The following is a 25,892-nucleotide window of genomic DNA, read 5'->3' as shown; positions in this document are numbered from 1 at the left end:
GTCTGGACCAAAAAGGCAGCCAAACACAGTAGCTTGTATGATTATACTACAAACAGCTGCTGACATCAGTCCAACATCAACAGGACTGATGAGGCCCCTGCTGATGGCCTGCTGTCTACTCGCCAGCGCCGATACATACCGATGGAGCAAGCTGTGGGAGGAGAGAGAGAAATCATCAGACTCCGAGGATCGGTGATATGCGATTAGAAAAGCTGTATCTCAGTTCAGAGGTCTCGTCCTGCAGAGCTGCAGGCTCCTGACGGACACGAGTCCTCTGAACAGAGAGACGGCTGAGTGTCGGCTGCGTCTCTCACCACAGTTGTCTCTGATGTAGGTGATCAGCTGACACTCCTGAGGACACAAAGGACAGAAGAGTTTTTAGGTTTCTGTCCATGGTGGCAGCTGGACTTCCCTTTAAGGTGGACTCACCGTCATGCCTTTTCCTCCAGGTGGACCTTTAAGACCCTGTGAGGAGGGAAAAACAGCCATCACTGACCTTAATCTTCATCATCATCATCATCAGTACACTCCCTGTCAGGCTGTTAAGGTGGAGTTCATTTTCACATGTGAACGATGAGAAGCCTCTGATCTGATCTGATTTGGATTTTCACTCACTCTGTGTCCTGGATATCCCGGTTCCCCGGACACTCCTGGTTCTCCGGACCGGCCTGAGTTGCCCTGTGTCGATGAAACCGGAGCCAAAAGTCAGCGGTGAAGCATTAACACCTTAAATCAAACCATGTGACGGTCTTGAGGGGACTGACCGCGCGGCCTTGGCTCCCTTTAGGTCCTGGATATCCTTTGGGTCCCTGCAGACCGTCCTCACCCTGAGGTGCAGAGAAAACAGCAGTGTTGGTGAAAGGCAAACTTCCTGCTGATGTTTCACATTAAAAGCCTTTTGGTGAAAGGCTTCCGTCAGAGTCGCCATGACAACAGCTAAACATGGGGGTGGAGTTTCGTCTGTTTCCACGGCTGCAGTGACATCAGAGCCAGTAGAGATAGATTCTTCTGACCATCAGGGGGCGACTCCACAAGAGTTCAGATTGTATTGAAGTCAGCTCCACTCACCAGCAGACCGGGATAACCAGGAAAACCAGCATCGCCCTGCAGAGAGAGAGCGGCTCATCAGAGTGATCACAGTGTGACATCACAATGAGGGGAGAAGTCCGATGTTTACCTTCACTCCTTTCCGTCCTGCAGGTCCATAACCGTCCTTCCCGTCCTGACCCTGAGACAGAGGAGAGGCTCAAACATCAGACGCACAATTCTCATAACACAGTAAACACACACACGTCCACTCACGGGCATCCCTCGGGGTCCCATCGGTCCTGAGGCCCCTTTATCACCAGGATCCCCCGGCTGGCCCTAAAAACCACAACAGAGCTTTTATTCCCACATCAGTCCAACATCAGGCTCACTTCGTGTCACACGACTGACCTTCTGTCCGTTCGCTCCACGCCGTCCAGCTGATCCTGGACCTCCAGGTGTTCCCGGCGCCCCCTGCAGGACAACAGCAGAACAACAGTCTGAAGTGAGTCCCAAATGTTCAGCGCCTGTTGATCATCTGACCTGTGTTTTCTGACCTGAGGTCCGGGAAGTCCAGGGATTCCTCTGGGTCCAGGTGCACCTCGGACCCCTCTGGCACCCTGAAGAGAAAACGAGGACTTGGTTAGGACTGTGGGCGGGTGTGGTGGTCTGTAGGTGAGGCTGTGATGACTCACCTGTGGGCCTGAAGCTCCTGGGCTGCCTGGTAGTCCCGGCTCTCCTGGTGGTCCGGGTGCACCCTGCAGACACACACAGTTAAAAGAGCCTTCAGCTGCGTCCAGACCAGAACCAGGACTGAGTTTAACTGGACTTCCTGGTTACCTTTTCTCCAAACGGACCCCTCCTTCCATCCGGACCCTGCAGGACAAACATTAACTTCATTTATTTACGTTTTCTTTCATCACGATCTCACAGAAAAGAGAAAAATTGGATCTTTTCTTTCGTCTGATTTCTACTAAATAAAAAATTTATCCAGAATAATTTTTTGTCTCTAATGAGTTAAACATTCAAATCTTCATTTCCCATGATGCACTCTGACTTTACAGTTAAATTTATACAAACTTAACTAACAGCTTTAGTTTTATATTTAAAAACTCACAGAGTTTCCAACGAGGCCGCCTTCACCTGGACGCCCGTCCTGACCAGGTGAGCCCTGAAGGAGTGAACACAGAGAACTCAGGAGACGTCTGTGGACCTGGACGTGGACTGTCTGTAGACCTGGACTGTCTGTGGACCTGGACTGTCTGTGGACCTGGACGTGGACTGTCTGTAGACCTGGACTGTCTGTAGACCTGGACTGTCTGTGGACCTGGACTGTCTGTAGACCTGGACTGTCTGTGGACCTGGACCTGGACTGTCTGTGGACCTGGACTGTCTGTAGACCTGGACTGTCTGTGGACCTGGACTGTCTGTAGACCTGGACTGTCTGTGGACCTGGACCTGGACTGTCTGTAGACCTGGACTGTCTGTAGACCTGGACTGTCTGTGGACCTGGACTGTCTGTAGACCTGGACTGTCTGTGGACCTGGACCTGGACTGTCTGTAGACCTGGACCTGGACTGTCTGTAGACCTGGACTGTCTGTGGACCTGGACTGTCTGTGGACCTGGACTGTCTGTAGACCTGGACTGTCTGTGGACCTGGACCTGGACTGTCTGTAGACCTGGACCTGGACTGTCTGTGGACCTGGATTCTGGGTCTTTAAAATGAAGCCAAAGCTGAAGATCTTTAATCCTGACCATCAGGAGGCAACTGTGTTGAAGTCTATGGGAATAGTCTCAGTCTGAAATACAACATGATGTTCATTCAGAGGGAAAGGGGAGGGGCTAAGGGGCGGGGCTACTGTGACTGACAGACAGATAACTGATTAAATGCTGTTACCACTAAACCCGGGTTTCCAGGTTCTCCTTTGGTTCCGGGGACGTTGTTGTCAGCGCCGGATTCTCCCTGTGGACACAAACACACAGTTCAGCAGCTGATTTGATGAAATGTGAATATGAACCAACAGAAATCAATAAAATTCAATGGTTGTGTTTCTTTAAGGGACTTTCACCTCAGAATGTGATAAATCTGTGACACTATGTCTCTAAATGATATAATTCCACTGATTTTACAGGAAGCAGCTGCTCAGTCGGTAACTTTCAATTCTTATGAGCGTTATTCTGGTGAAGGAGATTAACAGTTCCAAGAACGAGAGAGAGACAGACGGGGGGGAGTGAGAGAGAGAGACGGGGGGAGAGACAGACGGGGGGGAGTGAGAGAGAGAGACGGGGGGAGAGACAGACGGGGGGGAGTGAGAGAGAGAGACAGACGGGGGGGAGTGAGAGAGAGAGACAGGGGTGAGAGACAGACGGGGGGAGTGAGACAGAGAGACGGGGGGAGAGAGAGAGATGGGGGGAGAGACAGACGGGGGGAGTGAGAGAGAGAGACAGGGGGGAGAGACAGACGGGGGGAGTGAGAGAGAGAGACGGGGGGAGAGAGAGAGATGGGGGGAGAGACAGATGGGGGGGAGTGAGAGAGAGAGACAGGGGGGAGAGACAGACGGGGGGGAGTGAGAGAGAGAGACAGGGGGGAGAGAGAGAGATGGGGGAGAGACAGACGGGGGGGAGTGGGAGAGACAGACGGGGGGAGTGAGAGAGAGAGACAGGGGGGAGAGACAGACGGGGGGAGTGAGACAGAGAGACGGGGGGAGAGAGAGAGATGGGGGGAGAGACAGACGGGGGGGAGTGAGAGAGAGAGACAGGGGGGAGAGACAGACGGGGGGAGTGAGAGAGAGAGACGGGGGAGAGAGAGAGATGGGGGGAGAGACAGACGGGGGGGAGTGAGAGAGAGAGACAGGGGGGAGAGACAGACGGGGGGGAGTGAGAGAGAGAGACAGGGGGGAGAGAGAGAGATGGGGGGAGAGACAGACGGGGGGGAGTGAGAGAGAGAGACGGGGGGGAGTGAGAGAGAGAGACAGGGGGGAGAGACAGACGGGGGGGAATGAGAGAGAGGGACGGGGGGGGAGAGACAGACGGGGGGAGTGAGAGAGAGAGACGGGGGGGAGAGAGAGAGATGGGGGGAGAGACAGACGGGGGGGAGTGAGAGAGAGAGACGGGGGGAAAGACAGACGGGGGGAGTGAGAGAGAGAGACAGGGGGGAGAGAGAGAGATGGGGGGAGAGACAGACGGGGGGGAGTGAGAGAGAGAGACGGGGGGAAAGACAGACGGGGGGAGTGAGAGAGAGAGACAGGGGGGAGAGAGAGAGATGGGGGGAGAGACAGACGGGGGGGAGTGAGAGAGAGAGACAGGGGGGAGAGAGAGAGAGAGACGGGGGGGGATCGAGAGAGACGGGGGGAGAGAGAGAGATGGGGGGGAGTGAGAGATAGAGAGAGAGACGGGGGGGGGATCGAGAGAGACGGGGGGGAGAGAGAGAGATGGGGGGGAGTGAGAGATAGAGAGAGAGACGGGGGGGGCAATTATCACCATATGATATCAAAAGTGTTGCGTCACAAAAAGAAAAGTCGACCTCCAAAGAGAAGATTTTAATAGAAATGTGAAGGTTTTGTCGGCGGTGACTCACCGGATCTCCTCTCAGTCCTCGCTGTCCTTTCAGCCCCACCTCTCCTCTGATACCTGGGATGCCCTGAGGACGACAGTTAATCCCATCAATCAACCAGCCAGAGGTCAGAGGTCAACGCCTCCGAGCCTCGCTCCATCATGGCTGATCTGATGAGCGTTTACAGCTTCGGGGGAAATTCCACCAAACAGAAGAGCGAGTTCTGTTCTGCCTGCCGTCAAATAATAATCAGATCTGTTGTAACCGGGCCACATTTAAAAAATACAGATTCAAACAATAAATAAACAACAAGAAATTAAAACACAATTTATCGTCAAATAGCAACTAAATATGTATTAGTAATTCATTTTAAATTTAAATTTAAGTATAAACTAACATTTTTCATTTATGAAATGACCCTAACCTAAAAAAACAAAACCATTTTAACATAAAATTTGCTAAAACTAAGTAGCTTGAACAAATTTAGAGCCCATAATTAATTTAATCAGAATCTGAATGAGTTTACTGGGTTTCCCGAGTCTCCTTTTGCTCCTCGAGCTCCGTCGTTTCCTGTCACTCCCTGCGAACACAGAAACGGAAGAACAGCTCAGACTCCCAGATTTCCTGAGCACACCCACTCATTTCCTCCATCAGGAAAACAAAAACAGAGACCAGCTGCTCTGAAATCACGACGCACGATAAATCTAATTTATTCAGCTATTGGTGGATGTTGGTGTTCAGACTTCAGGTGGTCGGTACCTGTTCCCCGTTGATTCCGTCCAGGCCGTCCTCCCCGTCATCGCCCTGCAGTGTTGGAGGAGATGGGAGAGTCAGCAGATTTCCGCCTCTCAACTTTAACTGGATCTGGATTTTAATGTTTCTACAAACATTCCCCTCTACATGAACTTTCCACTCCAGCAGCCTGATTCACTCACCCTGTTTCCTCGCAGGCCTCGGTAGCCCTGCAGAGGTACACAACAGGAGTCAGACACATCGACAACTTATCAATGATGACTAACGTCTGATCATCAGCACTGCACCTTTGTTCCTCTGACTCCAGAACATCCCTCAGCACCACGAGGTCCGCTGGGCCCCGGGGGCCCCCGCTCGCCCTGCAACATACAAACAGAGTGAGTGTGCTGACTCAGCGTTTGACACAAAGCTGCTGATTATTGATCAGTCTGTGGATGATGGCGTTGATCGGATAGTTGGTCTCATCGCCGCCGTCTGTATCAGCTGAATGAGAAGCACTTACAGCGACGCCCTCCTCTCCGGGGAATCCGGGATAACCCTTCTGTCCAGACAGACCCTGTTCAGAAAACAGACTTGGGTTCAGTTCAGCGACGCTCAAACTTATCAGAAATATCCTTCTTGTGGCAGTCAGTAAGTTTTTTCTGCTAGAAGACAGAATATCAACTGAGCTGATCCAAGTTCAGAACAGACAGCAGCATTTTTTCTTATTGTGTGTATGAGAGATGTTCATTTCACCTGCTTTCACTTAAATTGATGTCTCCAGCCTAAAAACATAAACATTTTCTGAAGTTCGACAAAAATAAATGTCCAAAAGAAATGAGCACATTTATCTGTTATGTCCTACAGCAGAAAAAAGACTCTGACTACAGGAAGTACTTTTACTGTGACACTAACTAGTTTAATGTCTTTAAAACAGCGTTCCACAGACCACTTCCTGCTTTTACTTTGAAAAATAAAATGTGTTGATCCAGGCCATCTCCCAACATTCCTCACATCACGGTCAAAGTTTAAAGGCTAATATTCAGGCTGAATATTCAGTCACCTTTGACCCCGGGAGGCCCCGAGAGCCTCGGATGCCTTCATGTCCCGAACATTTGCACATGACGTTGCAGCATTCTCTGTCTGACACCGTGTCCTAAAAACAACAAACAGCACGAGTTATCTTTGGAGATTTTCCATGTTTGATGAAACAATCTGTAAGATAAAATGAACTTTTTCTGGTTTTTAATTCAGATAAAATGTTTTAAAATAAACAAAGCTGGAACGTTTCCCGCTCAGTTTACTGGATTCCTGGGATTTATTTTTCTTTTCCCACAGCCACTCCTTAAAGCTCCCTCAGGGGTTTCACACAATCTCACCCCGACAGGAACAAAACCATCCTTCACTCTGCTCCACCTTTTAATCAGAACAGTGTCAGAAGGTTAGCATGTCTCAGTTAGCCTAGCTTAGCATAAACACTGGAAGCAGGGTGATGAAGATGAGAGGCGTGGGCTCTTTGAGTGACAGGTGGGCTGAGCCTATGATTACCATAAACCAGAATGAATCGCAGTCATGGCTCCACCCACAACCCTCCACTTGGATTTTTGGGGCAGAGTCAGGCTCTGCCAAGATGGTGACGGCGCAGCAGCAGACCTGTGAGTGACGTCAAAGCTAGCAGGCTACGAAGGCAGCTTCGTGTCATGTTCTCCCGTTAACCAGGAAACATGTTGTGTTGTGTAAATGCTGACTCACAATCTGTTTGAGGATGGTGCTGCCCACGCTGGGCATGCCAATGCTCAGGGGGAGTTTGTAGCCAAAGCCTCGGCCGAACTCCACCATCTGCAGCTGGGCGGTGTCACGCACACCCTCCAGAGCCACGGTCAGCAGAGCGTTGACACCTGTGGACAACAGACACACACTGACCAACTGTCAGAGCACAAACACAAGATCACTGAATATAAAAAGCTGCCTGTCAGTTCTTACCAGACTTTCGCAGGAGGTCGGATTCATGTTCCAGAGTCATGACATCCTGATCAAGTCCGTCTGAGAAGATCACCAGCACCTGGTGGACGACGTCAGTCATTAGTTAGACTGCTGCCATTGATTAAAGCAAGTGTTGTCTCCAAATTATCGCAACGGTCAATCAGCTGAAGGCGAAAAACTGCACAACAGAATAGCCTGCAGGCTAGAATTCATCAGAGCGCTCTAAACAAACTCTCACACTCGTGCTCCAAAGCTGAATGAAGTCAAACATCATGTTTTTGTTCGTCTCAGACTCACCTTCACTCCTGCATTCGACTGAACCCTGAACTTTTCACCGAAGGATTTCAGCAGGGCAGTGTTGAAATAAGTGGGCTCCGGCACAGTCGTGGTCATGACCTTCCTCACCACTTCCTCTGTGTATTCCTCAAAGTTGAAGTCATACAGGGTCCGTCCGTCGCGGCTCACCAGCCGGTAGCCAATGTTGGTCTTGACTGGTCCGTTGACGCAGCACAGGCCTGATACTGTCGAGACGTAGTGGGCGATCTCAGGCAGGAAGCTGTGCAGTTTGTTGTGGCCGCTGATCAGCATCTCATTAACAGCCCCAGTTCTTTGAGAAATATCAAATCCCATGGCGATGTCAATGGTGCAGCCTGCAGCAGAAGGAAACACGTTCAGGACGGAGAGGAGCACAGTGGGACACACACAGAAAGCAGACATGTCTTAAAACTCACTCTTTACATCTTGCGGTTTGGACTTGCAGATAGTGTCCACCACCTTTTGCTTGATCTTTTCTAAGCTACCAAAGTTCTGCACAGTGAAGAGCCTCTCTGGAGTGCCAGTGATCTGCAGAAGCTCCAGGTCGTGGACGTCTCCGATGCCGATGGCAAACACCTCTACCCCGAGAGCCCTGAGACGATCGGCTGCGTCCTCAACATCATCCTGTGATTCGCCATCTGTGATCAGCACCAGATTTTGGGAGACCCCAGAAGATTTACGGCTGCCCCGGGCTGCCTCAAAGTAATCCCTGATCGAATCCAAGGCCAGCCCGATGTTGGTTCCTCCCCCAAGCTGCTGCATGTCGAAGATGTGCTTGGACACGGCCTGCTCTGTGTAGAACTGGTTGAGGTAAAACTCAGGCTGAAAGGTGCTGCTGAACTGAGCGAGTCCAACACGAACTAAAGCTTCACTGACTTTGAAGCTTTTCACCACGTCGATGGTGAACTTCTTCATTAAGGAGTAATCATCCGAGCTGATGCTGCCTGACTGATCGACCAGGAAGACCAAGTCAGCCTGCTGCTTCTCACAAACTGCAAAAGTAAAGAGAGAAACATCGTCCAAGTTTTTACAGCTGTAAGGCAGCTAAACCCCCACCCTCTAACGTCACAAGCCCAAATACAGTCAGATTATACTTTTTCTTTATTGTTATCAAGATGCTTTGTCAAAGAATCTTCCCGGCCATTATCAGACCGCCTCTCTTACCTGGCTTGGTGGAGTTGCAGAGGACATGAGTAATGTTCTTGTGCAGAGTTTCCAGGGCGTCGAAATTGTCCACATAGAAAACTCGGGATGATTCGTGGCCAGCCATGATCTCCAGCTGTTTCTTGTTTGCTCCCTCCACTCCGATGCTGAAGACGTTGATCCCTGCGTCTCGCAGCGCCACAGACGGCTCCTCCAGATTATTAGGGTCGGTAGCGTCTCCGTCTGTGATCACCATGAGGATCTGAGGCACCTGCTGAGCTGCCCGGCCACCGTTCTCAGGGTTAAAGTACTGTAGGGAGTATTTCAGAGCCTTGCCAGTGTAGGTGTCTCCATATGGAGACGACAGTGCTGCTATCGCTTGAAGAACTTCTCGTTTGGAGGGGAAGTCTTTCAGAGTGAAGATGGATTTGGGCTCGTTGGAGTAGATAATGACCCCGAAGCGAGTCAGGTCTTTTCCAACTGTGGTTTGGTTCACTATTGCAGCCATAAACTTCTGCATGCTTCTAAACTTTGACAGGGTGATGCTTGTCGAGCCGTCGACAAGGAAAATAATATCGGCCTTTTCTGTCTTCTTACAGTCTGGGAGGAGAGAAAAGAGGAGAGCAGTCAGATGTGAAGCTGTTGACCATCACAGAAACCTTATTTAGATGTTCATTCTCTTTAGCTAGAAAACTGCAAAAGTGGTTTGGTTTTGGTTTTGTTTTGGTTTTCTCTGCTGCTGAAGAAGAGCTGCAGTAAACCTTTAAAGGAATGTGACGTGACCTAACAGTCTACAGCCAGCTGGTGAGCTGACCTCAGACTGGCTGGGTTCTGAGTGTTTAGATGGTCTCAGCTCGCTCTCACCTCTATGTGGATCACAGAGCTCCAAGGCCAGCTGGCTCTCCAAGTCCTTCAGAGCATCGAAGTCCCTCTCAGAGTACATCCTGTCTGGTGACCCGCTGATCTCCAGCAGTTGGGTGGTGTTGGCATCAACCACTCCAATGGCGTACACCACCACCCCTTTGTTCCTGAGAGCCAGGGCGGGGCCTTTGACCTCATCTTGGGCCTCGCCGTCTGTGATCACCACCAGCCTCTGTCTCAGGCCAGGACGTCCTCCTTGGGCTGCGTCAAAGTACTGAGAAATATCCGTGATGGCTCCGCCCGTGTGAGTGCCTCCGCCGATCTGCAGCATGGCATCTATGTTGTTGTACATTTCCTCTTTGGTGTAGAAGCGGTTGAGCGGGAACTCCAGTTGTTGAACAGTGCTGAACTGCATGACGCCAACATGCACCTCATTCTGGCCGATGGATGATTTACTGATTACCGATTTCATGAAATCTTTCATTTTGATGTAATCTGCTACTTCAATGCTCCCAGAGCTGTCGATCAGAAACAGGAGGTCTCCTGGTATGTCTTTACAAGCTGTGGAAACAGAAGCACACACGTCAAATCAATAAAAGACAGACCCATCTGGGCTAAATCCGCTCCAGTAAGTGTGACGTCATAAATTTTATTCAGAAATCTGAGAGGGAGTCCACCTGAGGATCAACGGGTGTCTTCTTCAGGTTTATTTATTCAGAAGAATTTATTCAGCCCTAAACTCTTCCCGTTTCCTCTCAGCGACTGTCTGTTTGCTTACCGTCCTGAGAACAGATGTCTGTGATGATGTCATCCTTGATGGGCTTCAGGGCATCGAAGTTATTGACAAAGAAAGTCTTTTTACTGTCGCCGGCGATCTCCCGCAGCTCCGTTTGGTCTGCGTTTTTCACCCCAATGGCATAAACAATGACGCCCTGCGCCCTCAGGGCTGCTGCCGGAGCCTTGACCTCGTCGGAGGATTTCCCATCAGTGATGACCACCAGGTACTCCGGCACTTTGTGCCCACGACTAGCCATAGCTTCCGTAAATAGCGGGCTCATGTATTTCAGCGCCCTTCCTGTCTCCGTCCCTCCTCCTACTTGTTTGATTCCCTCTACAGCTTTCTCCAAAGCTTTGGTGTCGGTGTAGGTGTTGAGGTCAAACTCTAAATTAGGCGAATCTGCGTATTTTACGACCCCCATGCGGACGTGTTGAGGTCCAATGCGGAACGTTTGAAGAAACTCAATGATGAACTTCTTCATGTCATGGAAGTCTGAAGGGTAAATACTGCCAGAATGATCAATCAAAAAGAAGATATCTGCTTCATCTGTTTGAACACAGCCTGGAAAGGAAATGCAGAAATATGGTGAGTTCTCTGCTTAAACACTGTGAACATACAGACAGTGTGTATAAAGTGTATAATCAGCTGAATGAAGTGATCGATGAGAAATGGACAGTGTCAGACCTTCTTTGATGCCAATTCTTCTGGTGTTTACTGAGATTGCTTGGCGCAAGATGTTCTGGCAGAGGATTTTCTGCAGGCTCTGCTCCAGAGACTTCAGCTTGACAAAACTGTCCACGATGAACACGTGCTTTTTGGAGGGATAAGACGCCATCTCCACCAGCTGGGCCTCTTTGGCGTCTTTGACTCCCACAGAGTAAACAGTGACTCCGGCCCGACGGAGTTCAGCTGCTGGTTGGCTCACGTTGTCCTGAGATTCGCCGTCGGTGATCACCACCGCCACCTGCTGGACACCTCTGTCCTTCCTGCTTCCTGTGCTTTGGATAAAGACGTTCTCTTGGGCGAACTTCAGGGCCGCTCCGGTCCTCGTACCGCCTCCGTGGTATGGCAGGATCTTGATGAAATTCAGCAGTTCTTTCTTGTCGCTGAAGCTGTTGAGGTAGACCTGTGCCGTGGCCCTGTCATTGTACGTCACGATGCCAACTCGGACTCTAGTTGTACTGACCTCCAGGCCGTTGATGATTGAATACAGGAAAGTGCGGACCAGCTGGAAGTTGGAAGTTCCGATGCTTCCTGACTCATCGACAATGAACACGATATCTGCCAGTTTGGCTGCTTTACAATCTGTGAAAATATTGTATAAGAATAGAATCATCAAATCATTTCTGAGCCACAGATACATTTACATCCCAGTCAAGATGTTTGTATGAACTTCCTGGAGATGGTTGTCTGTTTACTGTAACACGTATTCAGTCTTTCAGACAACGTTTCAGGTATTAGCTGTCTGGTTGGACTCTTCCACAGGACCTGACTCTGCATCTCTACCACCTCCATTCAACTGGCGCAGCATCAGGAACACGTGACAACATCCAAGAGAAGATGATTAATGCATCAATATCCCATGATACCTGTGATTCGTCTACAGCTGAAGTCAGCGGAACAATCTTAGTGTCGTACTTCTGAATAAACTCCAGAATTACAGAACAGAACAATTAAAGTTTGAGAAAAGAATCAAAGTTTGATGAAAAAGCGTTTTACCTCCAGTAAGAGTGATGTCCTGTTCCTCCTTTTGAAAAACAGCCTTCAGCGTGGGGACGGCGTTGGCGACAGACTGGTACACATAAGGTGCCGTGGAGATGATGCGCATTTCATCCATGGATGCACCGAAGCTGAACCCGACCACAGTTATTCCCTGTGACTTGATCAGACGTGACTGCTTGTACAGAGCATCATCCGAGTTCTTTCCGCTCAGAACGACCAGGTACTGTCTGTAGCCTTGGTCTGCCCGGCTTCCTGCCTCACTCGTGAAGAAGGTGGAGTAGGCGGACTGCAGAGCGCTGCCCAGGTTACGGGGCTCATTGGCTGGCAGCTGGCGGTGGCGGATGCGCTTCACAGCGTTCAGGTTGTCTTCTTTGGTTTGCAGAGTGTTAAGAAGGAATTCAACCTTCATATCTCGGCCGTACTGAGCCACACCCAGACGGTGGCCAGACTGCCTGATGTTGAGCTGGTTGATCAGTCGAACCAGGATGGTCCTGACCTGTGTGAACTCTGCTTGACTCAGGGCGCTGTCCACCAGGAAGACAATGTCTGCAAACTTTTCTGCCAATGCTGAAAGAAAAGGACCCAAAACAGGAATTAGACCAAACACATTGCTGCCGTGTCCTGCCATAAATTAGATCATGCTTTCTTCACAACAACACACGGTTACGTTTGTGGAACCAAATAATGCTGAAGCATCTCCAACCAGGTTTGCAATAACTGATAAGAAGTGAGTACAGTAGTTCTGAGGATGTTCGTTACCTTGCCTCTGATCCTCCATGGAGATGCAGACGGTTTGCAGCAGACCTCCTCTCAGGGCTGCCAGAGCCTGGTAGCTGTTGATGGTGAACAGGAAGCGTTGTGTTGGCCGGCTGGCGATGGCCTGGAGCTCGTTTTGGTTTGCATCTCCCACCCCGATGGCAAACACAATGACTCCGTGCTGCCTCAGGCGCTGGGCGGGGGCCACCACATCATCGGTGGAGTCGCCATCCGTGATGATCACAGCGATCTGAGGCACCCGTTGGCTGGCTCGGCTCCCGGCCTCCTTCGTGAAGTATGTGTCCAGGAGGAAGTCTATGGCCTTGCCCGTTTCTGTGCCGCCTGTTCGGTAAGGAAACTCACTGATCTCAGAAAGCAGCGCTTGTTTGTCCATGTGGTCCTTCAGCAGGAACTCTTGGTAAGTTTGGTCACTGTACTGGGCCAAGCCAACACGAACTTTGTCAGGGCCGATGTCAAAGCCTGACACAACGTTGCGGAGAAACTCCTTGCCTGCCTCGAAGTTAGAGGGGCCGATGCTGGAGGAGCCGTCAACGAGGAAGACGATGTCGGCCACAGTGGCCTTGGCACATTCTGGACAGGAAGAAGAAGAAGAACGTCAGCATCTGGAGTAACAGCATGACGAGCATGTCTATCTTTGCTGTTTGTACACATCAACAATGTTGTGAGTCTTTACTTGTTGAGTAAAACACAAACTGACTGCATAAAACTCGACTCACTGTGAATGTGTGCAACTTAACTAGACAAAAATGGGACTGGCTGAGTGCAGGATTATATAAATAAATTGGACAAATTAACAGCAACTCCTTTGAATATTAGTCAATCAAAAAAAAAAAAAACAACAACCAACAAAGGTTAGTGAAAAGCATATGAATAGCATAATAATAAAAAAATAATAAAAGCTTCTCACACGATGAGGTGCTGATATTATAAAAGGGTCCCTGATGGGTCTGGGCCCATACAAACTGAATCACTCCATGTTTCACATAGAAAACATTTTTCTCTCCTTCACAGCAGGCTGAAACAAATTGGCTTTGTAGGACAACCAGGAGAGGACACCAAGGTCAGGTGATCACCTCTGCCTGTGTGGTGTGCCACATGTTACCTTGAGATAACTGCAGGAGCTGACGTTTGGCTTCCTCTACAGTTGTGCACAGAGTCTGGAGGATGTTTTGAGAAATTCCCTGTAGAGCTGCGAAGTCAGACACGCTGTAGACGTGTTGGCTGTACGGCTCATTGGCTATCTCCCTCAGCTGGTCCTCGTCTGCATCCTTGATACCGATTGCGTATAAAACGATTCCCCTCCTCTTCAGGTCCTGGGCGTGGGACTCCACGTTGTCTTGTGACTTCCCGTCAGTGATCACAACCGCAATCTGCGGTACCTTCTGGGCGGCGCGACTTCCAGCCACCGGCACAAAGTGCTCCTTCAGCATGAAGTCCAAGCCTTGCCCGGTGTGGGTGCCCCCTCCCATGTATGGCAACTTGCTGATGTATTGGAGGATGTCCGCCTTGTCCTGAAAGGTGTTAAGCAGGAACTCGGTGCGTGGACTGTTGCTGTACTGGACCAGGCTGATCCGGACGTGGTCGGGCCTGACATCGAAGCTGTCGACCAGCGTGTACAGAAACTGACGGATCTGCTCGAAGTTCTCGGCCCCGATGCTCCACGACCCGTCGACCAGGAAGACGATGTCGGCCACGGCCTCTTGCGTGCAGACTGAGGGGGAAGGTTGTCAAGTCAAGGAGAAGTCACAGCGTGCTACATGGAAAGCTCTTGGTTCGGAGAAAGTGTGTCAGCCAAAGATGAAAAAGTGCCAGCGTGGTCAGAGAGAAGTTGGTGGCAGCTCATGAATGAAAGCCAGAGGGGGAGAAGGAGCAGCTGCTTTTCAGTTTGGGGACAGTTTGTGGACAGGAGCAGGGATTTGGTGTGAGGGAAGTGAAAAAAGAAAGTCGGTGCCCGCTGTGTTGGTGGAGCAAACAGGAGAGGAACGACATGCTCCGGCCTTACCTTCTACAAACCGCTGCATCTGAATTTGTTTACCTTCTGAGTTTTTTGAAATACTTCAAAGTGATTCCAATTCACTGATTACAGAAAAATGAACCCAGATGGATCCAAATTGTTGGAATACAGCAGCTGAAAACAGGACACCTAAAACCCTGAGGAGCTCCGGTCATCTTTGATTGACTTTATGTGTCTGTGATGATTCTCTGTTCACTAAGTTGATCATGTTCCAGGTTTCCAAGAACATTTTCAATCAGTTAATACGACTTTCAGTCAGATTCTGGACAACGTGAAGCAGAGCAGGTTGGTTTGACAGATGGCAGCAGTTAATCTAACCGTTGACTCTGAAAACACATTCCTGTGCAGGAACAGTAATTGTTCTTTAAATATGTTTACCATGAAGCGAAGTGTGTAACCCAGCCTGGGCTGAAGCAGAGGCACGTTTACCATAATCCTTTATGTGCTGGTATGCAGGAAGTGAAGTCATAGCTGTATAACCATGCCCACCTGTCTTTTGAGCGGCGTTGGCGTAGAAACAGGCTGCCATAATGAGGCCGAGGAGAAGGCCCCGCCTCCCCTTCATCCTTGCTCAGTGGCTCTCAGGTTCCCTCTGGTCCTATCCAAAAAGACAAAAGGGACAGAGAGTGTAAATGATCTCTGCTCACCATCTGGGACCACTCAGGCTCTTTGGTCTTTTTCCAGGAACAGCTCTGAGCTGACGAGACGGCCCGCACGACAAACAGACAAACAAAGTCATCGGACATTTTGAGGAAATGCCACATTAAAGGAGATATTTAGCCATTTAATGTGTGAGTCAGAGTATGAAGCTGATATTAGCCGGTCTGACAAAGAGAGGGAGGCGAAATTCAGCTGGAGAGTTTATATTTATATTATATATGAAAAAACAAAGTCAACAAGACCCATAGACTTCCAAAATGAAGTCTATGGGAAAATGTCCCTCCTCCTCTCTGATGAGTTTATGGTCTCAGCCTGAAACATCATTTTTTAGATGATGCTCCATTTAGAGGAGAGGGGTCGGGGGGGCGGGGCGACTCTGAGATTGACAGACTGAGTTTTTTTATAGTTTCACGGATAAATGAGGATCAAACTTCAAACTGGAGTCTTCAGCTCACAGACTGAAGAGGTCACAAATATTCAGGATTTAAAGTCTCTGAAGGGAATTTTAAGGAGTACGAGCTCATGAAAACCTTTTAGTAAGAGGACGGTTGTGCAGTGGTTGGTGGGGGGTAAATGGGCGTCTTCGGCTGTAGCACTTCATGAGTTCACTCCCTGATTCACTAGACCACAGCTGCTGCAGAGGGATTGTACCAAAAAAAGCCACCATAAATCAGTGAGGAGCTCAGGAGGAACCATCAACCACACAATTACAAGATGCCACACCATTACAGCTAATTGGGTCAGAGGGATTAATCATCAGACTGAAACATTACAATGAAGCAACAAACCCCAAAACATTTCAGTTACAAAACCAAGTTGTTAAATCCTGAATAAACGAGACATGAAGACTTTTACACGTTAAAAACTGTAAAAAAAGAAAATATTCTTATATTTAAAATTAATGTAACGTGAAGGCAGCTTTTAATTCAGCTGCACTTTCTGGTCTGATTCCACAAAACAAGATGGCCGACAGTCAAATGAACTAAAACAGCAGCTCACAAACACAACGTTGTGTTTCAACGTTGTGGTGAGGTGAAGAACATTTTTTTTGGCTGGAGAAGACAAGAAGAACTTTGTTTTCCAGGTTTTGGCTTTTGGTGAAACTGTTTATCTCACATGACACCGTGAGGTCTCAGCAAATCATGTTTCTGTCTCTGGACTTCTGTTCAGCTCTGAGCAGATATTTGGATGAGCTGAAGCTGGACTGTAACAACAAGGTGATGGACATCTGTCTCAGTGGAGACATGCTGGGAAAATGTTCCTCCCTGTTCAGGCAGAATCTGCCAGGATTCTGTGGAAACAGCAGAAAGAAGAAATACGTTCCCTGAACCTGAAGGGAGTACGGACAGCTGTTTGTCGTTTTTAAAAAATCTGATTGTCTTCAGGTCAAAACACGGACAACCTGAACATCGATGTCCCAACGAAGCCTCAGACTCCCGCTTCATCTTTCAGCCTGAACTAGTTTTCAGTGACAATATTATTAGATCAGGAAAAACTATCAGAAGAAGCGAACTGCCGTGAGATTTCTGACTCCTCGTGGTCCTCACGGCCTCAGCCGAGGCGCCATCTGTCCAGAGAGAGATGAAAATGAAAACCGCAGAGCCAAACTTCATCACTGCTGAAATGTGCTGATGTTCCATCCTGTTCTTCCTCTGCAGTTCCAGAGAAGCCTGCGGCTCCGGCAGCCAAATGAATTCAAAGCAGCCAGGACAGTCAGAGCGGCTGAATCTGCCCCATCTGGCTCTGCTTTCCCGCCTCATGGTGCCATTTCCTGCGAGACACTGCCGCCACATCACAGACAGATGGGAAGCCATTTGCAATGTGGCGCTCTGGCAGGACGACGGTGCTTACTGTCCCCCAGAGAGGAGCCTACCATCCCTCCACCGTGATAAAGTCCTCAGTTTGGATCTGCCCAGACAATCACACGAGGATGAAGAGCGATCCGCTTACTGAGGACACATTAGCATGGCGCAGCTGTACCAGCTGGAGGCAAAAAGGATTCACAATAACAATATTATCGACCAGCTGACAGTCAGGTTCACCTTTGAAGGGGCAGTCTGGTTATTTTGTTTTGACAGCTCATAAAACCTTAGATTTGAATGTTAAGTTGAATGGAGGGCGTGGCCTCTTGAGTGACAGACGGACATTAAGTGTGATGCTTCTTTCCCTCTCATGACAGCTTGTTGGACAGGGTCTCTAACCGAGTGCTGCCCGAGTCTGTAAAATCTTTCTCCAGAAATATAAAAGCTTCTAGAGAAGAAGAATTTGGGCTTTTTCCAAGTTGTAGGTTTCTAACTCTTTGTCTTGCCCCCCCCCCCCCCCCCCCCCCCCTGGACCGGGTTGTTCAGAACCAACAGCAGATCTGAGCTGAGGAACCGAAGAGGCCAGACGCCAGAGAACTGACAGTAACCAGCACCAGTACAGTCCCCCCCTCACCCCCCCCATCTTTAAAATCTGTGTTTAATCACCTGCCAAACAGCCGAGGCCCCGCGAGGGAAGAGAGGGAATGGAGGCTAATGTGAAGCATGTGAGGGTAATCACAGCTCAGCGCTCCAGCGACGGGCTGGAGAGAGGAACGTTTAGCCGAAGTTTATTTATCAGATTCAGTCAGTCGGAGCGGGGTATTTAATGTGAACTAATGAGGGGCCTCTTTGTTTAAACGGGGCTGAGAGGACAGAGACACAGTCGGGACTTCCTCTCACTGATTCACTGATGACGGGATGCTGGTCAGTGGAGGCTGGCTGAAGGTCGGCTGAAGGTCGTCCCCCAAACTTCATGAGCTGCTCGACTCCATCATTTCATTCTTCCAACATTTGGCACTTTTTACTTCAAACGCTCATCCGGTGATTGATTCATTGTTTGAGCTCATTCTTTCATGAAGCTTTTGGTTTTAACTCAAACAAAAAAAAAATCTAGTCCATAAAATGAACTCATCACAGTCCAGAAAAAAATAAAAATGTATTCAAATTAATCAAAATGAGGAACAAACAAAGCTGGAACTCATTAGGATACAATTAACCTCAGAGCCTCAGCGACCAATCAGGAGTCTCCGGAGGTCAAAGGTCAACACTCAAGACCAGATCAGAGGTAGAAGATGAATGAGTGAGTGAGTGCAGCCTCTGTACACATATTTCAGAAACAATAATCAGATCCAGGCAAAAATGTTACATGAGACCAAACTGGACCAAAATCGAATTCCTGAACTGACGCCGACGTGATTTATGGGCCTGTGTACGTTCGAGGCGGAGCGCTGAGTGAGCGCCCCGTAAAAAATCATAAACCCCTCTAACGAGAAAAACATATTTAAAAGGCTGCACACAGCTGTCAGCGACCACCAAGAGCCACATCGGCCCCGGAGGGCCCCGGAGGGCCCCTGAGGGCCTGAGATTACCCCGAACTTCACCAACACGGGCACAGCTGGCGGCACCACAGCCCCTCAGCAACAGACACAGAAAAGTCCTCCCTTATACTGAAGTCTATGGGAAGTCTATGGGTTTCACAACGTGATGTTCGTTTTTAAATGATGCTTCATTTGGAGGAGGGGTTGGGGGCGGGGCTACTGTGAGCGTTTTTTAATAGTTTGATGGTCAAACGTCTAACTGGAATCTTCAGCTCACCGACTGAAGATGTCACAAATATTCAGGCTTTCAAGTCTGTGAAGCCAATTTAAAGATTATGACCTTAAAATGGGGGGCGGGGCTAACTCAGAGGATGAACAAGGGCTTTTTTTCAGGAACCTGAGGAGGAGTTTTATTCTCTCAACACTCATTATTCCCCACAGTTACAAATCCATGATCATAATGGAGCTAATGAATGAGCCAGCCTCTCTCCACTTCCTCTGGATCAAACATTTGATTATTCTTCATATTTCAAAAATCTAACCCTAACCTGAAGGAGGAAACTCTCCCAGTGAGTGGCCGAGTTCCAGCGTGATGCTGTAATATCAAACATCAAGGATATCCAGACGGCCCGTGGGCCCCAGGGATGTGGCCCCCAGCACTTTACATTACCAAACATCAGCACTGTGGTGATTGCAGTGTTTGAAAAGCAGATGTTTGTGCTCTGACTAATCTAAACGCAGGAATCTGGTGTTTCGATGTATGGAGCTCATGTTTGGATCAGCACTGACAGAAAACAGCCTGATGTGGATCTGGAGAGCTTGTGAGGTCTGATCTGTGAGGGTGAAGGACAAACTGATAATGAACACACATAAACAGACAGCAGGTGGTTGAAATGTGTGAGATGGAAGCGAAGATATATTTTAACATCTGGAAGTGACTGAAGAAGCTGAAAAGCAGGAACAGTTGGAGCTTCAGTGGAGGAAACAGCAGCTGTGTTCAGGACCTGATCTGGCCGGGCTCATCAGTCGGACCGTTTATTTACGATTTCTATGGATTTCAAAAACCAAGAGGACCAACGGACTTCAGCTCACATCTGGATTCATCTGGATCAACAGCAAAAAAGGGTCAAGGTCACACAGAACAGAACAACATCACCATCCTCATCATCAGGACTCTGACTGGGCCCTGATTTATTCTGTAACACAACCGGAACCATTAAGAGTCCCCCGGAGAGGGACCTGGACAGGTCTGTGGACTGTGAAGGATCCCTGGTAGGACCAGGGAGAACATGAGCGCTCCACACATCAGCCAGCCTCCGTAGAAAAGGCGGCGGTACTAAAGCTGACACGCCCATGAGCCACTGAGCTGCGGCGCCCACCGACGGCCATGATGACACGTTAGTGATCAGACTGGAGTCAGAGCCAGATCGATAACAGACTGTGTTCAGTCTGATGAGATGAAGCTGTCCACAGAGGACGGCCAACTTGGACCGCCGCTGGACCATCAGGGAGCCACACGCTTCACGTCTGGTCCGATTGGTTCAGATGTTCAGTGAACTTTACCTCTCCTGAGCTGTTTCTAAAGGAGAGAAGAGACGTTTATGGGGCTGTTAAGTTGGTTTTAAACGACAAAATACATCGTTAACACGACCAGCAGCACGCATAGGCCCAGGTCCCAGGTGTTGGAGACGCCATAAAGGGAAGAACTCCAGAGACAAGACAGGAGCTGATCACAGACCGCCACAGACCGCCACAGACCAACACAGACCAACACAGACCAACACAGACCGCCACAGACCGCCACAGACCAACACAGACCAACACAGACCAACACAGACCGCCACAGACCAACACAGACCAAAACAGACCAAAACAGACTGCCAGAGACCAACACAGACCACCACAGACCGCCACAGACCAACACAGACCAAAACAGACTGCCAGAGACCAACACAGACCACCACAGACCGCCACAGACCGCCAGAGACCAACACAGACCAACACAGACCAACAAAGACCGCCAGAGACCAACACAGACCAACACAGACCGCCAGAGACTCTTTGATGTCGATAATATTTATCAGCTGCTGCGAAGGTTCCCTGAAGCAGTCGTGTTTCTGTTCGGCTAAACACGCTGACACTGCTCAACAGATTTGATTAAAGAATCTTTTTTTTTATTCCAGTCTGTGTTCCTCTTCAACACGCTGAGAAGGGAAATCAGTTTAAAATAGAATAGCAGTTATTCAGATTCACCTTTATTTCATTCCCTCCTGCACATGATTTGACTTTATTTCTTTATTTTACTTTGGAGGAAAATCTCACATGAAAGAGAAATTTTAAATCTGCAGGAAATTCCAGCAAAAAAAAAAAAAAGAAAAGAAATCAGAACAGGCTGCAGCTGATTTAATCAGCACCTTTAAAAAGTTTCCCTATAAACGGCTTAAATAGCCACACAAATGGACTTCACCAAAAACCACAAAGTGAGGAGGTTTATCCATCACAGGCCAGAAAGAGCAAGAGTGACAAGGCTCATCAAACGGGCGGGTTTACGAGCGACAGTGAACGCCTCGTCATGATGAATATTCAGTAAAACATCTGCAGAGGTGGAGAGAGGAACCAAACAGCTGTCACACTGAGGAGGTCCGTTCGTTTCAGGATAATTTGTGTGAACACATAAACAATCTGCGCCTAAACAGGAAAAAACATCTTTAAAACGTAAAACTCTGCGAATGGACTTCACTGATTTCGTAATCTCATCCGCTTCCTGAACACGTGTGACACCTGCTGACGGCGCCATTTTCACTTCACGGGTCCAGGCTGAAACGTTTTCTCTTCGTCACTGATCCAGCTCCTTATGGACCTTGTCATTCGTAGCTGACATTAGATTTGTTTATCCTTGATGGTTTTGTGCTGAAGCAGCAGCGGCAGGCGATAAACAGAAATGAGGCGGTCCGCCCTGAGACCAGATAAACAGGAAGTTATCATCCAGCTGTGAGCAGGTCTGCTGTTTACATCGCTTCACTTAAGAGACTCAACATTTGGTTTGTGCACTTTAGAGTCTGTATGAAATCCTGTCACACCTGATGACAAACAGGACACAGAAGTGAAACAGTCAACGTGTGCATTCTTCCACACGGTGGAGCTGCTGACTGATTTTTACCTGAAATCTAACGCTAAAACAATGAAAGTCAAAAAGCTCACTGAGCTAACGATGTCTTCTTCAAAGCTAGCTTGAATAAAAGTTCAGAATTGATGATATAAAACTGTGGAGGCGGATTAGTTTCAGCTGTCATCTCAAAAAAAAAAAAAGAATTCTGACTTCTGATTTTACTGACTCAAAAAAATGAAAGGAGCTGTGTGGGTTACATTGGCGGTGTGGCTGGTTCGATTCCTGCCACTGTCAGCTGTTACGACCAAAGCTCCTCTTCTCCTCCACACATTCAACAAGCCAAACTGACTGAGGGCCAAATCACAAAACAGCAGCCACGCTCATGTTTGCTAATCGAGCCAAACAGGCCACGGAAACCTCTGACTGCAGAGCAACAGCTGCAGGTTTCACACACTTTCTAGGAAACACAAGCTGCAGCGAGTCTCCAGACCATGTGGCCATCTGATTGGATGCTTCCTGCTGATGACTGTACATTCAGAAATATAAACTCTGCCCATAAAAGGACACAATCTGCTCTGTAACACACACACAGCTGATCGATGATACACACTGCGGGACAGTAATCTAAACACCTCATAGAGAAGGACTGAGGCTGTGAAATGAGTGAGTGTGCCACGAATCGCGTGCTCACATAAACACATCTATGAAACGTCGGCCTCACCTTCAGTGCTCAGGTGTGCCGAACGTCACATCAACTGAAGCACAACCCGCCAGATCCACACAAGGATGGGGATCTAACACAACAGCAACACAAACCTCTGACAGCCATGAAAAGTGAAGTAAATAGTGAAGCTTCTCTCTCCTGATTGGCTGGTTCAGTCTGTCAGTCACACAGTAGCCCTGCCCTCTAACCCCTTGAAACCTGCTGGGAGGTTATTTGTGTTTATTATAAAGTGTGCTGTGGCTTCATAGGTGACTGTTGCTGAGAGCAGGAAGAACAACAGACTAACCCAAACCGTGCAGCAGGATGTTCCTTTGAGTGTTCAGGAAGCTGTTGCCTACGTGGAAATCAGGCCTGAAACTGGATAAAGATCAAAGCTCACACAAATATTTCATGGCCCTGCAGGACAATTACAACAATTACAACAATTAACATACCGCCGTGTTTGTCTAAAGAGTTCAGAAGGTTGAACAGGAAACAGATGAGCTGTAGATGTGGGGGTCTTTCATTATGATGCAGTAAAAGTGTGGAAGTGGATGTTTCAATTATTTGGTTTGTCATATTTAATATGCTGACATTAATTATCGAGCTACAATTTGAGTAAATTAGCATTTTTTTATGCTAAACATACACATTTTTATTAACCCTGAATGAAGGGTTAGGACTTTTTCACTGTATTGGACCCAAAAACATACAAAACACATAACACACATTTAAAAAATGTGTTTTTAATATGAAACATCTGGAGGTTTTAATTCATGAGCGTTAATTCTATACACTTCATACAAAGGCTAATATTCTGTACCGGGGTAAATACAACAGGGCGGGGCTTCTTCCTGTTCCAACATATTAAGATTAAATAGACAAATGAAAACTAAAGCTGTTTTAAAGAGTTTTCTTTATTTGAATAAAATATGGTGTTTTTATGTTTTATGTCATTTATATGAACCATCTCTATTTTTACAGATTCACATCCAAATTTTTTGTCAAAATTTCTGGCAATGCTTTGCGTGAATTTGTTCCTTCAAATCTTTATTTCTTATGACTCCAAATTTTCATCAATAAACATCTTAATGTTCCATAAATACAATTCTGAACGAATCTGCTCCTCATCTGATGATTTACAGGAAAACTTTGGTCATTAACGACTTTCCATTCAGTTCGTCTCAAGTTTTTCTCAGAGATATTCAGAATGTACCTGCGACCCGACTCTGAGTACGTGGATGAAGATGGATGGATATTCATACTGTAAAACAGCTTTACAGAGGAGAACCAGACGAAGCTCAGCTCTGCTGCAAAGATGTGATGAAATGTTGGAGTCGCCATGTGTTTTATGTTCAGAGTCCACGACATAATGTCCAAAGCGGCGGACAGATCTGAAACAGGACGACGGGTCCCAACATCCCCTCTCATGAAGGAGCAACCTGCTGTTTTTCACGTTTTAACGCTTAAATGAACTTAAAACAGCATGTGACAGGAAAAAGGTCCAATCATGTTAAATATGTGACAGTTAATCATTTTAATCAAACGATATAGTTGCTGTTTATTTTTCTCTTATTGATAAAAAAATGCAACCTGCATGTTTTAACTGAAGAAAAGAACAAACTATTTGAAAACCTCAAATTGAATTCCAGAGACTGTTTTGTCTGTTTTTTACAATTAAAATTTTTTTAAATAAAACTGGTTGGATCCTTCAGCTCAGCTGATTCCTGAACAGATTCTGGCCCAAAACTGAGTCTTTGTAAATTTCAGACAGCTTGTTTTCTAATCCAGAACAGAAATGTTGTGTTATCTTTGTGTAGGAAAGAGCAGATAAAGAGCAGCCATGAATCATTTCAGCAGCCAAACGGAGACACTGATGCTCCTTCAAAGTAAAGTTGGTGCCAAACTTCAGTCAACAATTTGAACACACACAGGAACACATGAAAGGCGACCTGAAGGTTCAGATCCACAGCTGTAACTTCAACTGTTCATTTGGAAAATATTGATTATGTGACCATTAATCGTGCCTGTAAAGGTCCAAACCCTGAATGAGGTCTGTTCCCCCCAACAACCAACTGTGCTGCAGCTCTAAAGGTGCATCTGTTAGCCCTCCAAAATAAATTTCCCCATTTTACACGAGTAGAAACAGTCACTTACTGATCAGCCGCTCTGCGTCTTCACCCTCTGCACACTAAACACAGCAGTCCCATGGACATGTAAGGAGGTGCAGGCTCAGTCCTGCAGGAAACACCCCCCAGCCGACCCCTCCCACCAGAGGTCCACATACCCTGCAGCAGAGGTGGGGGCGTTAAATCATGTAGTCACTTATCAGTACCACATGGTACCACAGACTCCACTTTCTGGGGAGTTTTATTGCTCATCTGCAATTTTTCAATTTACACAAGAAACGAGTGCTGATTCAGGTTCGTTAAAATTCTGGTCAGCAGTGAGATGGACGGCTGCTCGTTTTATTCTGGAGGAGCCGCACTTCCTCTGGGAGCCGACACAAAGGTGCTGGGACATCGTGGTCAGGTTCTGTTGCTAGGCGACGTCCAGGGGTCGCAGTGATGTCCACAGGAAGGGGAGAGCGCAGTGACGCAGTTTATTGAGTGACAGACGATCAACAGGACACAGGAGGTCTGAGTTCGATTCCCACGGGAAAGCAGCAGCAAGTGCAGACCAGATCCTCCTGGACCAGGTCCTACTGGACCAGATCCTCCTGGACCAGGTCCTCTTGGATCAGGTCCTCTTGGATCAGGTCCTCCTGGATCAGGTCGTACTGGACCAGGTCCTCTTGGATCAGGTCCTCCTGGATCAGGTCCTACTGGACCAGATCCTCCTGGACCAGGTCCTACTGGACCAGATCCTCCTGGACCAGGCCCTCCTGGACCAGGTCCTCCTGGATCAGGTCCTCCTGGACCAGGTCCTCTTGGATCAGGTCCTCTTGGATCAGGTCCTACTGGACCAGATCCTCCTGGACCAGGTCCTACTGGACCAGATCCTCCTGGACCAGGCCCTCCTGGACCAGGTCCTCCTGGATCAGGTCCTCCTGGATCAGGTCCTCCTAGACCAGGTCCTACTGGACCAGATCTTTATTTGAATAAAATATGGTGTTTTTATGTTTTATGTCATTTATATGAACCATCTCTATTTTTACAGATTCACATCCAAATTT

General features: G+C 48.1%; 1 protein-coding gene across 6 annotated transcripts in view; it reads right to left on the bottom strand.

The window, feature by feature from the left end:
* col6a4a (collagen, type VI, alpha 4a) overlaps positions 1-25,892 on the bottom strand; it is a 36,554-nt gene that overhangs the window by 6,471 nt on the left and 4,191 nt on the right. For 2 of the 6 annotated variants that reach the window (XM_029505202.1, XM_029505205.1), the window contains exons 1-34: positions 24,875-24,958; positions 15,395-15,503; positions 13,994-14,602; positions 12,874-13,461; positions 12,112-12,681; positions 11,077-11,697; positions 10,393-10,953; positions 9,618-10,175; positions 8,775-9,353; positions 8,027-8,602; positions 7,593-7,945; positions 7,296-7,374; positions 7,065-7,210; positions 6,376-6,468; positions 5,836-5,889; positions 5,621-5,692; positions 5,516-5,542; positions 5,340-5,384; positions 5,107-5,160; positions 4,605-4,667; positions 2,925-2,990; positions 2,144-2,197; positions 1,867-1,902; positions 1,722-1,784; positions 1,584-1,646; positions 1,438-1,500; positions 1,303-1,365; positions 1,178-1,228; positions 1,069-1,104; positions 765-827; positions 616-678; positions 430-465; positions 315-351; positions 140-151 (exon numbers count right to left, since the gene is read on the bottom strand). In XM_029505202.1, coding sequence (XP_029361062.1) covers positions 140-151; positions 315-351; positions 430-465; positions 616-678; positions 765-827; positions 1,069-1,104; positions 1,178-1,228; positions 1,303-1,365; positions 1,438-1,500; positions 1,584-1,646; positions 1,722-1,784; positions 1,867-1,902; positions 2,144-2,197; positions 2,925-2,990; positions 4,605-4,667; positions 5,107-5,160; positions 5,340-5,384; positions 5,516-5,542; positions 5,621-5,692; positions 5,836-5,889; positions 6,376-6,468; positions 7,065-7,210; positions 7,296-7,374; positions 7,593-7,945; positions 8,027-8,602; positions 8,775-9,353; positions 9,618-10,175; positions 10,393-10,953; positions 11,077-11,697; positions 12,112-12,681; positions 12,874-13,461; positions 13,994-14,602; positions 15,395-15,470 — 6,430 coding nt within the window. In that variant the 5' untranslated portion in view covers positions 15,471-15,503; positions 24,875-24,958. Of the gene's footprint in view, positions 1-139; positions 152-314; positions 352-429; positions 466-615; positions 679-764; positions 828-1,068; positions 1,105-1,177; positions 1,229-1,302; positions 1,366-1,437; positions 1,501-1,583; positions 1,647-1,721; positions 1,785-1,866; positions 1,903-2,143; positions 2,198-2,924; positions 2,991-4,604; positions 4,668-5,106; positions 5,161-5,339; positions 5,385-5,515; positions 5,543-5,620; positions 5,693-5,835; positions 5,890-6,375; positions 6,469-7,064; positions 7,211-7,295; positions 7,375-7,592; positions 7,946-8,026; positions 8,603-8,774; positions 9,354-9,617; positions 10,176-10,392; positions 10,954-11,076; positions 11,698-12,111; positions 12,682-12,873; positions 13,462-13,993; positions 14,603-15,394; positions 15,504-23,024; positions 23,096-24,874; positions 24,959-25,892 lie in introns of those variants that run through there. The other 4 variants (XM_029505203.1, XM_029505206.1, XM_029505204.1 and 1 more) reach the window with 4 other exon arrangements.

Source organism: Echeneis naucrates, chromosome 6 (assembly GCF_900963305.1).
Source record: "Echeneis naucrates chromosome 6, fEcheNa1.1, whole genome shotgun sequence".
NCBI classification, from domain to species: Eukaryota; Metazoa; Chordata; class Actinopteri; order Carangiformes; family Echeneidae; genus Echeneis; species Echeneis naucrates.
The sequence above is the reverse complement of the archived record's forward strand: the minus strand, read 5'-3'. Positions and strand labels throughout refer to the sequence as shown.